Source organism: Gymnogyps californianus, chromosome Z, assembly GCF_018139145.2.
Source record: "Gymnogyps californianus isolate 813 chromosome Z, ASM1813914v2, whole genome shotgun sequence".
NCBI classification, from domain to species: Eukaryota; Metazoa; Chordata; class Aves; order Accipitriformes; family Cathartidae; genus Gymnogyps; species Gymnogyps californianus.
This window is the reverse complement of record NC_059500.1, coordinates 79,848,961-79,864,583: the sequence shown is the minus strand read 5'-3', so window position 1 is coordinate 79,864,583 and position 15,623 is coordinate 79,848,961. Positions and strand designations below refer to the sequence as shown.

The 15,623-nt window shown below is 45.2% G+C and overlaps 1 protein-coding gene across 1 annotated transcript in view; it reads right to left on the bottom strand.

Moving 5' to 3' along the window:
- Window positions 1-15,623, bottom strand: part of SETBP1 (SET binding protein 1) — a 261,441-nt gene that overhangs the window by 131,221 nt on the left and 114,597 nt on the right. Inside the window, exon 4 of the mRNA XM_050912893.1 lies at window positions 11,584-11,655. Coding sequence (XP_050768850.1) covers window positions 11,584-11,655 — 72 coding nt within the window. The remainder of the gene's footprint in view (window positions 1-11,583; window positions 11,656-15,623) is intronic.

Here is a 15,623-nt window from a genome sequence, read left to right as displayed (position 1 = left end):
TCATTTTAAACAAACAGATGCCCTTCCACCCAAAACAACTGGCCAATTATGGGTGACCCAGCACCACAGTTAGCATTTGCAGGGAATTACAGTATTGCGCTGTCGTGGTTTAACCCCAGCCGGCAACTAAGCACCACGTGGTCGCTCGCTCACTCCTCCTACCCAGTGGGATGGGGGAGAGAATAGAAAAAAAAAAGTAAAATTCATGGGCTGAGATAAAGACAGTTTAATAGGACAGAAAGGAAGGAAGTAATAATAATGATAATAATAATAATATGACAATAATAACAATAATAAAAGAATTAGAATATACAAAACAAGTGCTACACAAGGCAGTTGCTCACCACTCGCTGACTGATGCTCAGTCAGTTCCCAAGCAGCGATCCGCCCTCCCAGCCAGCTCCCCCCAGTTTCTATACTGGGCATGACGTCATATGGTATGGAATATCCCTTTGGCCAGTTTGGGTCAGCTGTCCTGGCTGTGTCCGCTCCCAACTTCTTGTGCCCCTCCAGCCTTCCTGCTGGCTGGGCAGGAGAAGCTGAAAAATCCTTGACTTAGCATAAACACTACTTAGCAACAACTAAAACCATCAGTGTGTTATCAACATTATTCTCATACTAAATCCAAAACATAACACTATACCAGCTACTAGGAGGAAAATTAACTCTAACCCAGCCGAAACCAGGACATGCCCCCACGTCTCTGTGCCTCCCGAGTCGGTGCTGCTGCCACTGCCAGACACCAGCACAGGACCTGGCGAGTCCTACAGAGCTTCAGAAGAAGACTGAACCCAAGCTGCCTTCAAAGCAAATTTGAGAGCAGAAGACAACAAACAGGCAAGGTCAATACAGGGAAGGTCAGCTCTTCCCTTCTCCATGCCAAACAAGACTTACAGAAAATCCCACTAGAAAGAGCCAACAGGCTATGGCCAGTGATAAAAATGGAAGGAAAACAAAGGCAGCCTCATGCTATTTGTTTTATCTACCAAGCTGAATATTTTCCTTTCCAGTTACCACTTCTGAGTGCTTGACTCTGTTAGAGAAGAGCAATCCAGTGCCCCAGGAAGCCAACAGGGAGATGTCCGCTCCCTTCATCCCAGTTTGGTGCAAGCCTTTGATTCACACCCCATACGAGGCTGTCTACAAAGGGGTAAAGCTTCCCATTGGAGATGCACTGGACTCCCAGGATGGGATATAAGAAGATCGAGGTCTGCTCCCTGCAGTGCTGCTCTGTGGCCACAACCAAATCACCTCACTTACTGTTTTTTCTGTTCTCTGAAATGGGCATAGCGTCTTGCCCTGCTTTGTGAGATGCTGAGATTTATGTGGGAAAAGCATGACATAAAAACTAAGTATCGTCACATAAAGCAAGATGAAGCTATAAAAAGAAGCCAAGGTAATGTGGGTGCCATTAAAATCCTGACACTGAGTGCTAGAAGTGGCTTAAATTTGCTGCGGTACTCCTGCTGTTCCCTTTTATTAAGCACGGGGAAATATTGCCTTGCAGATAAACATTGTGATGTGGTAAATGTCCAGAATTTAATGAAGTCCATTATAATTGATGAAAATGTACCTTTCATTAGTTTATGAATGCCTTATTCATATACATTTTTTTAAAAAATCCAGAACGAATATTTTCCCTAAGCAAGTGCCAAGAGAGTAAACAACTTCTGCTAACACACCTTCATCTCTTCTCCAAGGCTGTCTCTCCTGCAAAGGAAAGGCTCTTGTTACACATCCACCAGCCCTGTCCACAGTCCTCTTGCAAACCTCTCCCAGTGCGATGCACCCGACCCCAGTAACAGCTGGCCACAGCTGGGTGTGTCGATAGGCACCGCAAAGCCTTTTCCCACTGCTGTCTACCTGCCTCTGCCAACCCTTCAACTCCCGTCTTCACCTTTTAATGTCATACAGTCTTTGGGCCAAGAACAATAATATATTTACTTTATGATGCGCCGACCACGACAGGGATTTTTATGGACTACCACAATATCATCTTCTTAACTGTGGACATGCTGCTGATTAAAGGGGTCACATTGGCAGCAAGGGAATCTATAATGTCTTTATTTGTTCACAGGAAGGATACACCGGGCGTTCAAGTTTCTTTCTCCAGCTTCGGCCTCTTGGTGCTTTGATCCTGACCACCTTTGAGAATAAAAGGGGAATTTAGCTCTTAAATGCGATTCGGTCACTGGTGTCTCGGTTAACACCACCGATAAAAGGATCGGTTTCTTTGTTACACAGGACAAGGCTGAGACCACAGAGTTGAAATAGGAGTAGCATGAAAAAAAAGTATCTTTTTAGCTAAAAAGGGCCAACCATTAAACATGTAAATAAATGAGTGGCTATTGAGTTTTAATAGCACACTCTATTGTGTTGCTCATTCATGAAGAGGGGTGAGGATAAAATGTTTTGAGGCTTGGAAAAGATTTTTTTTTTTTAAATTAGAGAATTACACATCATAGTATTTCAGCACCAGGAACACCTGCTGACAGCATGATTGCAAAACAGGACATTCTTGAGGCTGTAAGAAAATGGGCACAAAAAAGAGAAACCTGTTATCAAGTAAAATATCTGAAGACTGTGGTTGAGCGTGTGTTTTTTTCTCTGACTTTTAAAAGCGTCACATCCTCAAATTCAAACAAGCAGATGGCTGCCAGAAACACTCTGAAACCAGCAAGCTGTTTGCGTTGGACACATCATTTTGGTGTCTTGGCCTCTTGACTCTCACATTGATTTTTATTTCATTTGGTTTTGATCCAAGGCAATTGGAGAGGATTTTAAAGTCACCAATGACCTCTGAACTTCAATGATGGCATTGTGGGGCATTTTATCTAAAAGAGGAGATAAGAGCAGAAATGGCTATTCACTCAGCATCCAAAGAAAAAAAAACCTATAATGACGTCATTTGTGGTTTCAGTTGAAGCAGCTGAAGTAAGCTGCTGAGGCTGTACAGAGAAGAGGTGATACTGCTGGAAAGAGAAATGTTCTGAAGAGTGTGCAACCATGGCATCGCCTCCTTTTGTTGATAGTACACAGCCACAACTGATGACAACTTCAGCTCTAACTCCATGTTCTTGCAAAGTAGCAACCCTGAGCAACCCTGAGTCATACCTACTCCTGCCTGAGTGTCTGAATTTTTGTTTCTTCCCTCTGAAAGATTGTAGAAATGTAATCTTTGATATGAAGTTGGGTCTTAGGAAATGCCAGTAGATAAAGAGCCTTGCATTGCATTTCCCCTGTAACTCAGACTGCTTTGAGCACATCAAACCTGACCTTGATTCCTCCCAGTAAGAGATAATACACATCTCTTGTTCCTCACATAGACTTCCCAAGACATTGTCTTGAGCTTCATCTCCCAGGTGCTAAATGGCTTGCCATGCAGGAGATAAGCTGAAGCTCTCAGATGAAGGATAAGGCTGATAAATTTGCTCCTTGGGAGCAAGGGGACCTCTGACGATGTGGGTAAAGGTCACCTGGAAGTTAGAACTAGGTTGGTAACATCATCAAAAAAAATCCTGAGGTAGACACCCTGCGGCACACATGCCTCACACCGAGGGGAGGACCCTGGCCACCGTTAGTCATGTTCCTCCATATGCTGTGGGAAGTTTCTCAGACCCTGTGGGATGGCTGAGTACGCGACCATGTTAGCGGAGTGAGTCGCTCAAGGTTCAGATGGCTCCATGTCAGGAGCCACGTGGGCTGCGATGCTGCTCCTCCTTCTGCCACACGGCAAGGAAGGCTCCTATGACAGGAGTGACCTAAAGAAAAAGGAGTTGCTGGGTGTCTTCCCGGTGATTTCAGTGGGCTTTGTGCAAGGGGCTCTTTGTTGCTACCACCCTGCTCCATTCATACCTATTCAAAGGCTAGTTGTTACCCTTCTGCCCGATATTGTCTGTGAGCACAGCGGGTCCTGACAACACTGAATCAGAGATGAGGCCACCTTCCCAAGTAGGGGAGTGAGGCACTGCAGAGGGTACCATTTCTCCTGATTCCCTCTTCCTAAGGGAAAGACATTTTCCTCTCTCACCTTGTCAGGGGCTCTCATGAACTCCTTCCAGCCATCTGAGGCTCCTGCTTTTATGTTTCCACCATTGTCCTGCACCTTTTCCCAGCCATGGTGGCATGGTGGAGCCATTTCTTTCTCCCAGATGCCTACATCTCCTCACTTATCCTCACCAAGGTTATGCTCTGCTCACGCCCGGGTTACTTTCTCCCCAGCACTCTTATTATTGAAGTAGAGCCGGGAGCATCCTATAGTGCAGCTGCTGCTCAAATACAAGAGACCAGAGCTATAGTATTCCTATATGAAGAGTACTATGCCGACTGATTTTAATGGCACATAGATAAAATACTGGTTTAATTTATCTGGATCTAGTAAAATCTGAAAAAAGCTTACAGGAAATCACGCCTATATCTCAGTTAATGAAATTCTGGGCTGCTTCTGGGAAGACTGACAATTGTAAAACCAGTCTGCCAAACTTTCATTCACAGCTTCATTGCAAAGCCATTACAGATATGGCAAAGACCACCAAACTCACAGGGGGGGGTGTGAACACACATGCAGAAATGGGGAGCACCACATTTTCTTCCTCCCAAGGCAACCTGGCAGCCTGGAGGAGGCAGGAGAGTAAAGAACGGATGCTCTCGATGCTGCCAGCACACCTCAATGTTGCAGGACTTTTTTTTCCCAACCAATAACCTGAGCCTGAAGTCACCTCTGCAAGCAAACCACATGAGCCTTCACTAACGATGTTGCTCACGACGCTTGGACAAGGCTGCCAGAGGTCTCAGGCCATCCATCCGCAGCCCATCTCACTCTTCCCATGAAGAAAAGCACACCGGGACTTTGATTAGTTTGGCCGGCCAGGCTGCTGCGCTGCACCGTTAGAGGCGGATACTGGAGCTGATGCAGCTTGATTTTACCGGTGTTCTTTGCAGCTGGTTTGCTGCACCCACAAACCACAGAAGGCCGAAATGAAACTATATGCACCATATCTGCAGGTCGCTTGTGCCCTGATACCCTTGTGTTTATGTTTGTGCTCATTATTATACACGGAAGGCGGGTGTGCAGAAAACATTGGTCCCTGGGGGATAGCACGCCACAGAGATTTTCAAGTGGGCTCCTCTGCAAGTAAAAGCCAGGGTGCTAGCAAGTAATGCCTGCAAAGTTTGATGCCTTGATTTCTGCTGTGTGGATCAATATTAACAGTAATATTGTATTTCCAGGGCATACTCAACTGACAGAACTATTGATTATTTGGTATGTAGCAGTGCATTGATACTTGATAGCAAACTGGGACACTGAAACAATAAATGTGCAGTTGTTAACAAGCAACACGGGGCATTGAGTTTCAGTGACACAACTGGGATATCGCTTCCTTTGTCTAAAATGGAACATCTTTAACATGTCAAAAATATAATTTACTTACCTGACTTGCTGAAATACCTGGGGAAAATACCTTCTTCACTGAAACCTGCAGATTAAGGTCATGTTTCCAAATATGTGCCAAATTCAATCAATAATTTCATCCCCACTGTGACCAAACACTTGAGGTATTCTTGAAGGGAAAATGTTTTGTTTGATATGTTTAAACATGTATTATATCAGATCACCTTGTGCATGAACAGATTTCAGTGAAAGAAAAGATAATGAAACATTACACTTTGGTTGCAGTAGTCGAGCCAAAGTGATTTTTTTCTCCTAGGTTTTTGATTCATTCTGAAAAAAGTAGAGATATGTATATATATTTGGATAGGGTGAACTCGAAATCAAACTTTCTTTATCAAACAAAGGGTTTACTTATATTTGAAAGATGTAATGCTATATCCTTCCATGAGCTGTTTTATTATGTATAAGTCTACAATTGCTTCCTATGGACACATTTAACTATCAACCACCAAACCATTAAAAGGAAATTATATAGAACACCAATCTTATGGCTGGAACCTATTGAAAAAGGAGCTTCCCTATGGTGAGGGAGAAAGAAATACTTTCTATGAGGAAAAATAATGGGTGGCACTTGCTGTTGCAGGAAAGAACACCTCAATGACTTAATACTCTTTTTATCTGAGCTCGGAGAGGAAGGGGAGGTGACTAGTAAATATGCAGGAAATGTACCTGTACTATACATAGCCTTTTTCTGGGATAATATAGCCTTTTCTCTGCTATCAGCATGTTGAACCCTGTAGGCTTAGCTGCCTTAGCAACCGTCTACGATTTGGAGAGGTCAGGACCAAGGGAGGCTGAATCAGCCTCTGATGGTGGCTCCCCTCTCCCACTGCTGACAAATGGAGTTTAGGATGACGGAGTCCAGTTTCTCAGTTGGGCCTGAGCCTCTTCAGCCACTAGTGAATTAAATGTGCCCAGAAATATTCCCAGGCATTGAGGCCAACTGGCACAGAACAGTTTGTATCTCTGCTCGCAACCATGTCTTAACTTCCCTAATGCAGCAGCTAAATGCAAACAGCTCACTGGGATGAACCCTGATCCATGCTTAGGAATGATTTAGGAACGTACTAGTTGTCGTGGACCAAAAGTGTGCCAAGGGCTGGTCTAGTAGTTTGAGTATACCTATTCACACTCCTGTGAACATTCCCAGACACTGCTTAACTTGCTTAAGACAGATGCAGCCTAAGACATTGGTATGATATATGTCCTTCTTCCTCTTTTCCTGCCCAAGATCATCTCTTTCCAGTCAGGAGAAGGGAAGTGTATGGCTCTAAATTTGATTATAACAATAATCTTTTGCTGGTTCATGAAATCACTCTTATTCAGTGAGAAACTGGAGATTACTGCTGCCTGCAATCTAAGAGTAACTGGAAGGAACCAGATGTTATGTGTTTAAAATGACAAAGAAGTTATACATGGGCAGCTTAGCTTCATAAACAAACCACCGTCCTATTTTTCCCATCCCACACCACTGTCATCTGCCTGGTACTACATCTTCAACATTTGCAACTTTAAACTGCATACCCCAAAAAAAGCAGCTCACCTCAAGTAGTTGCCATATGCTCTGATCATGCTACATTGGAGGACCATAAGATGTCCCATAGGAACTTCTGTGCTGAGCTACCCAAGGCAAAACAAGTCTGTTTTCATGGGTCCCTCTGAGCTACAAGAAGCTGAACACAAGCTCTTTACTTTGAGAAAAATTGGCTATATCAGGGCAGGAACCATCTGGCAGAAGGCACAGCAGGATTAACTCAATCCCACACCAAGAGGGAAGATCTTGGTATGGTGTCACCCAAGTCCGGGCACCCTCCTACATCCCACAGGGACCCAACCACAACAAGGCAGCGGAGGGAGGCAGAGGAAACATTTTGTACCTACACCCTCTTCACCACACACACCACAAAGCCTTCTCAGTGGAAAGGTTTCAAAGCTGCCATCAGAAGCTCTTACTCTCAGATGGGAGCCGTTCAGAGGAACCCATCCCTTTGAATGGTTTCGGTCACAACGCTTGCAACGCTCGTCCATGGGCATCACCCGTGCAGCAACCGACTCGTGGTTTGCAGATGGAGCTTGGGAGGGAGTACCTTATCCTAGTGAGCTGGCTGTATTTCAGCAATGGCCCTTTCTTAGTGAACAGACAGCACCAAGGCTGCCATCCACCCTTTGCAGTGCCTGCTTTTCCCAAAGAAAAGATGGTGGAGACTTGTGTCAGGCAGCTGGTGCCTCTTCCCAGCTCCTATTTGGACACCTCCATGGCCCTGGCAGCTGCAGCTAAAATGTGGGCTCACAGCCTCAACATTTCACGGCAGCTCTCTGACTCAGGAAGCTATAATGCCAGGAGGATGGCGGATGATTTCATGCCAGCAGAATCTAATACCTTATGAACCTATGATCTAGTGCAAAAGGCAGGAGGAGTGGGAAGCCCAGCAGGCACCTGATTGAAGAGGCTGGGGGAGATAAGAGGAGACAGTGTCCTGCTGTGCATTTCCTCCACCTCCATAACCTTCTCATTTTCAAAGAGTTTCCATAGGGCTGTGGCAGCTATTGTTCTCCAGACCTGGTGCATCAGCATCCCCACGACACTGACAGCAGTTTGGGATTCACACACTGCCAGCCCTTCTCCTTTGTCCCATCGTGAAAATGAGCACCTCGTTTGGCTTCAAGAGGAAGCAAAACGTGTACAACTTGGTGCTAACTGTGTACAGGGCTATGCTACATACTCCAAAACCAGCGTGGGCTGCCTGGGCACATGCTCATGCTCAGATAGACCCAAATGCATTTACATCAGACTTCACAAACACGTGTCTGTCCTTCCTTCCTTCCAGAAGTGGCCACAGCAGCCAGATCAAACTTTGGCACAACCATTATCGGTGTGCAGAGTCAGCAATGAATGAGCATTCCTTTATGCCCAATTATCAAGGAGGCTGAAGATTCATATTGGCCATTAAGATAAAAAGGAGGCTAATTTAAACCAACAGCAAAGTTTAAGGAGTAATCCTCCACAGGCAGGTAGGTAAGAAAGATCAACGTAAAAGTTGTTCTTGTTTCTGTTTGGCTCTGTAAAAAGAGAAGTACTATGAGGGTTGTGCCTTTTTTAAAACCTGCATTTTTTTCCTAAAAAAGGATTGAAATAGGTTTAAGCATTACTGTTATTATCTCAAAAATGACAGAGACATTTCCATGTGAATGTTTCCCTTCGCAGTCAGATATCCATATTCACCATGAGCATACCTTCGATTCGGGGACTGCAGCTCCCCTGCGGTCCAAGGACTCAGGGTCCATTTTGTGCAGATCTTTCTGCCAAAATGGGGTTATTAGTGATAGGAAATACTGCAAGGTCACCCACAGCCTTGACAGAAACAGGAGGGTAGGATAATATTAGGGAGAAACTGTAAGCTGTAATATCCAACTGTATTTGGCAAACACAAGCGTATTTGGATTGCCTGTACCAGTATTTCACTTCCCTGTTTTCAAATTATTGTCCTGGCCCTAGTGATTAACCACCTGAATATACCGAAGAAGGATATTCACAGGAAGGATCTCGTGATAAAAAGGCTATTCCTGGCCCTCTTTCCATCACATCATAATCTGTCCGCTAATATGGCTTGAGATCTCAGCTGATCAAAAGGTCATAAGATGCTACCGCTAAGTATCACTCTGTCTCTGTTCAGCCGAAGGCATTTTTACTCCATACAGCAGGCAGAGGAATGCAATAGCAAAGCCTTCAAATCTGTTTGTATAATAGATGAAGTCTTTGTTATACGGCATTTATCTTCCTTCAGGGAGTGACACCTGATAAATAAATCTCTAGTTCCCAGAGAATTTAAATAAAACAAAGGCAAATCATCTCCCTGCACACCGTAAATATATAACTGCAGAGAAGGTACGAGTTCCTACTCTCCCACCGTTTCCTTTGCTACAAAAGCTATAAAGTGCTGACCACCCTCAAATTCTGCCAAAATCAAGAAACCCAAATCCCTGAGTACATTACAAAGAGTATGGTGATGCCATAGGAGAGACTAAAAGATACATCACTCATTTAGGCTAATGAAATGGTAAAAATTACCTCCTTTTTTTTCCTTTAAGTTAGCAAGAAGCAAAAACCAAAGAAAGGGGGCTTATTAGCATATCAATAGGAATAATGGAGTGAAAATGGGGGGAAATCTAGTAAATGGGGGGAAACCTAGTAAATGGGGTCATGTGTTTCCCAGTGAATAACACTAGGGTGGACAATTTTCAAACATCCTGGGATGAATAAAATACCCAACCACATCCTACCCAACACCACCACATTGGCCGGTTGGTCACCACTGTAGTGCAGTGTGCCGGTAGCAGCGGGTCCATCGGTCCTGCACTGCACCCATCCCTGGGTGCCAGCCATCACCTCCAGCACTGACTGCAGCCGCTTCTCTGGCCGTCCTGCTTCCAAGCGGTTCAACGTGGGCAAAACCACAGATCGCTGCCCAAAACAGCAGGGAGAGAGGGTACCACTGCCAACAACCACCTGCCACCTGAAGCCCTCGTCTAGCGGGTCTGCAGAGCTAGTTTCTGTGAGCATTGCCATTGGAAAAAGCACTGTTTTGTGTCTCCCGCACACCTGAAGAGTTGTCACAACCAAATTAAACCCCTCAGCGTTTCCCAGACTATCTGCCTGATCCCTGGCTCTCCAGCTGCAGAGCTCTACACCAGGACCAACAGACAGTTTCTTTAACTGCAACTGGCAGTCATTTCGCTCCTCTCCATGCTTTCAAAGCTGAGAGCCATCAAAGATTAGCAGAAAAAATCATGACTATTTTTCCCTAAGAAGCAGCACTGGTAATAGGCTTCAGGAAAAATCCTCCTAAATGCAAGTGATAAGCGTAGACTGTGTGAAGGCTGACAGGTCTGATTATAATTATCACTGCGAAGGGACCAGCACTAACCTCCCTTCTGGAAGGCAATGACAATTCCTGGAAGGGAACATGCAAGTGAATTATCATAAACAAAATCATCGCAAGTGGAATTGTCTTTTACTGGGAAACTAAGGCCCTGATTGGGGGGGGGGGGGAATCAAAACCTTGAGCACTTATTAAAGTTCATTCCAGTAGAAAATGGCACTCAATCATATGCTTAAGTTTCACTGACTTCAGGATGATGGGAGCAAAAGAATGAAGTGGGACACGTGAAGCATGGGATGGAGTCATGCATGTAAGAGGTGTTTGGAAATAAAGGATATCTTCTGAAACCATACTTAGAGAACATGCTCTGCAATGTAACATGAACAGAGAGTCCCAGAGAGCATGTTGGTCCAGACTGAGCTAAATATTCAAGACTAAGACAAAACTCAGGCAGCCTTGTACCAACCTTTCCCCCTTCCTCACATCCTAGTAGGAAGAAAGCCAAACAGAACCAACACAGAGCTCTTCAAATTGCATCTATACACTGACTGAAATACCACATGAGCTTTTCAGCAGTGTTTTGAGGTAGATATGGTAGGTAGTATTCCTTCAAGATCATCCTGCCCTAACCTTCTTTGTGCTTTCTCTGACAGCATTACATTTTACTTAGGCTGCAGGTTGTTTTGACATTTCTTATTCTATTTCCATTGGAAATTCGGAAATAGAGAAACTTGGGCAATCTGGAATAAGACTAGCAGTACAGTAGCTTTTTCTTTCTGAGCACAGGGAAACAGATATTATCTTCTTAATAGTGGGCTATAACTGCAGAGGAGATGAAGAGAAGAGCCTCAGAGTCAAAGGCAGTTCTAGGAGTTTCATTCTCATTATATCTCAATGGAGTGAAGCAAATAAATTGCGCAAGGAGACATATGGAAGCTCACTACGCAAATGGCCTATTTAAGGCTCTTACTTCCTAATTAGGTCCTGGTGTCAGGAGGTTGGTAACAATTATTCACACATAGATCATTTGGATACAATACAAACTGTTCTAAAACCCAAACCATCATAATGGCATGCATTAAAAAGAAGCCCTATTTAGCTTGATCTTTTCAGACTCTTTTGCTTAGCGCTTAAAATATCAGTTTCTGTGCTACGCACACACTAAATTTTGTGTCTAACACTGCAATAATTGGTTTGGAAGGGGAAAAGGAAGAAACAAAAACCTTCACAGCCATAACCCCTTGTTCTTACCTTGTTCACAGATTTCGTCACTGGACTCTGCACAGGGAACCCACACTCTCTTCCCAAATTCTTCATCTGACTCTGTGGCGTTTCCCAGAGCAAAGAGAAAAGAGAAAACCTTGATTGTGGGAATGACCGTGCAGAAAATGGTCATAAGCATCCAAAGTTTCGCTCTGCCCTTCTCCATTTCCTTACAGCTTTCTGCGTGCCCACCACCACCTGCCAGCCGGGGCCCTTTGAGCACCCGGTGCTGGGGTTCACCTTTGGCCCTGCTCAGTTTTGGAAGGTCCCCCAAGCTTCTCCTTAACCCACACAGATGTGTAGGTTTCTCCTGCCAAGTAGCCCTGGTAAGCATATCGGCATCACAGGACCATCACGGCTTTCCCTGGCTGCCACAGTGCACGCAATGAGCCGTGATGGCAGGGAGTGGTGCCATGGATTCCTATGACAACCCGCGTCAGAAAGGCTTGGGAAGAGCAGGAAGGTGTCACAGGATGCCAACCCGCCTGCTTTGTTTAAGAGTTAGAGAAGGGAGCTGAAGCCAAGGATTACTACATTGCAAAACCATTTAAAACAGGGTAAGTGCTTGTGATTCAACATCGTGACTGCAGTAAACCCACTCTGCCCTGTGCTTCTGCACTTCTGGTACAAAAACGAGCTCTTCCTCTCCCCTTCTTCCCCTCCCACCTCCTCTCCTCTCTTTGTCCACCTCTCCAGTCCTTCACACAAGGGTGAAATTTTTTACATTTTCACCTGTGGTGATGCAGATCAGAGAGTGTTTGCTTTGCTTTGCTTTTCACTGATTTTGCCCAAGGCATCCTTTTAAGCGGCAGCCTGTGCAAAGATAATAGGTGGCACGATTCTCTGTAACTGGAATCAGCAACAAATCAGCCATCTGCCACTCCAGGGGTCTGAGATTAACCCAGCCACTGGACCGTGACTGCAAAGCATTTGCACATTTAGATTACAGAAATGTGAGGTTACCGGTCCAAAAAAATAAAAGACTGGGAGTGGGGAAGGTGTGGGGAGAAGGGGTGGAAGATAGCCTTGGAAGAGTCCTCCGGATTAACCCTTCCAGACACAAGTCACCTCATAACAACTCCAAGCAGACAACATTTGTCATTATAAAGTGTTAAAAGGATGAAGGATTTGAAGGAAGCAACTTGAGATTCATGAGACATGTTTCAGGGAAATACATCCAAAGACAGCTCTTTGATACAGGGAGAAATAAAGATGAAGACATTCAGCTGCCTTGTCAATGCCTTGCAATGCTCCTTGGGAAGTATGACCAAGCTGCCCAGATGGCTTACTTGGACCACTTGGAAAGTACAAGAGTAACATTTTTGTCCCAAGATGGACAAGATCCATTATACAAGCTCCCTTACTCCGGAGCATTGTCAAGATATTGAGGAAATGAAATTTCCTGCATTCTGAAATATCAAGGTTTAGGAAGGTCTCTTTATTTGCTGTCCTCAGTTTACCTTCCTGAATAACAAACACCACATTGCTACTTTGTGCACATGCATGCTGTCGGTTCACATTAATATTTGTCCGTATCTTTGGGATCCTCTCTATAAATCTGTTGGGAATTGTTATCTGGTAACTGAAGTATTAAGAGGTTTAAATTAGTAGTAAATACAAGCTGGCTCCACATCTAAAAGCGTGAGCCATGCTCTGCGCAGGTGCCTGGTGGGTTAGGACAGCCGCCAGGGTCTCCTCTGCTCACTTTGATGTGGGCTTTAATCCCCACTCCTGGCATTTGCTTTTGTAGGTTGGAATCCCATGGTCGGCGATCTCAGGTTAAAAAGAGGAGGCTGTGCCCAGAGAAAGAGGTGCAGCTGCAGCCAAGAGTATCAGCAAGGACTTCTGGGAAATTCGGGCAAGGTCAGCGTGGTATGTGCCCTTGGTGAGGATGGTAGCTTAAACACACAACTCATCTCATTAAGTCCAAAGAGGCAACGGAAAAGCAAGCAGCAAGCACATGTGTGCATACAAACCCACCTATTTTTATGTATGTACTTTATTCATGAAGAACAGGTAGGATCGGGTGGAAGGTACAACGGCACACCGACTACTCCAAGTTAATTGGCCAACTCTCTTGTTGACATTTGCCATGGTTTCTTCACCCTCTCCAAGGTTTCCTGGGCCAAGCACTACATACCCCTCACTTGCAACAAAGAAAAAAGAGCAAGAAGAGACGACAGCATCTCCTCTGTGCAAGCCCAAGTCGAACTGCAGCAACTACATGGTTCAAGGCACAGCTGAGAGCTGAGGAAAAGCAAGGGATCAGCTGCTGCAGACATCCTACTCCACACAAAACCTGCTAGCATCACCTCAGAAATAAGTGAACCTCCTAGCAGCGTTAATTTGGGACTAAGCTTTCGATCCTCCACAGAGGAAGGACCATTGATTTGCGAGGAGCTGTGAGAAGAAGAGGGTGAGGAGAGCAGGCTGGATAACACCTTTAAGTCTCCCTAAATACCCCACTGTTTATCACAGTATTTCCAAAAGGCATTGGTGCTCCAAAATCAGGTCTACGTGTCTGAAAACAAAGGTGAGGTTTGAAGTGGTTTGGACATATACTAGGGCATAGTTTTCAGGTGAGAGAGAGGTCACGGGGATCATCCCATGCCTGGGACTACAAACTAGGCCAAGCTAACAACCCAACAACCCACAAGCTTCTGAGATGCAGCAAGTTAATGAGCCTCTACCCGTGCTTTAGAAAGGTGTCCTTGAACTTGACCTGCTGGCTGTGTCAGTGTTAAAACTGCTGTTAAAACAGGATCCGGACACTTTTTCAAACCCAGAGGCAGGAGTTTTCTTTTTCTCCAGTCTCCAATTTCTGTAAAGCCAACCTAAAACTTCAGATCCAAATGCCAGAACGATCCAGAAAGGAGTATGTGTGTGGTGGTGGGAAAATCTTTGCATTCAGCTTCAACTATTGAACTACTACAAGAATGCTTGTGCTGGTAATAATTTTTAAAATGTTTAAAAAAACCCCAAAACCTCATTAAAAAAAAAAAAAAAAGTACTTTAATGTACCTTTTCCTAGCCTGTGAATGGAGGGAAGAGGGGACCAACACAGGGCAAAACCTTTCCTTTCAGACAAAAATCACAGTAAAACTCCAGCCCATCCCTTGCAAATTAATCAACCTTACGAATTGCTGTCGAAGTTTCAGCATGATTTTTTTTGTTTGTTTTATCCAGGCAAGCTTTGCAGGAAGGGGCTTTTGCAACTGAAGCACCGACACTGAGTTAACCAGGCACTCAGCTGAGCCGGGGAGCCGCCTGGAAGTTGCCTCGTCCCCCAGCAAATGAGAAGCAGAGGGGAACACCGACGCAGACGACGCTGCACCTTGCAGAGATTCGCATGTCCTACAAGTAACCTTGCATCAGGATACAGAGCCACGAGAGCAGCCTTATGGGTACGGAGAGAGGAGGAGGAGGACAGCGAGGAGGAGGGGAAGGAGTGGCAACAGGAAAACAATCAGAAAACTCCCTGGGAATCAAGTCTTCTCTTCCTCCCTAGGAAATAATTTAAAAAAATAAAAATCCCTCCCCGATACGGAGATGGCAGGAGGGGATGAGCACACTTGCCCCTTCTCTGCTTATAATCTTTTCCAGCAAGCATCGTAACAGACACCCATGGGCTAGAGACTGGCTACAAGCAGAGCATTTCTGCCAGGTGCTTGCCACACTGCACCAGCCCCGGGGTGCAAGGTGCTGTCCCCCTTCTACACCCTGTCTACCCCAAGTCCCCAGCAAGGGACCCCACTCTTTCCCAGAACCGCTAAATATCACTGGGAGTGGATGGGGGAGAAAAGGGTCACATTTAAAAAGCAAAAGGGGAAGCAGAGAGGAGGGATAACATCCCTGAGCCCGGCCGGCGGCCCCGCGGCTGCAGCCATTCTCATTCCCAGCACGTTTTGCTGCTCTCCAGCGCAGCCCAGCTTCGAAATATTAGTGCGGCGCAGAGTGCCATTTTCGAGTCGCTGCAGCTCCTTCTTGGCACCGGTTCAGCTTTTTGTCTTGCCTTCTCCTCCAAGCGC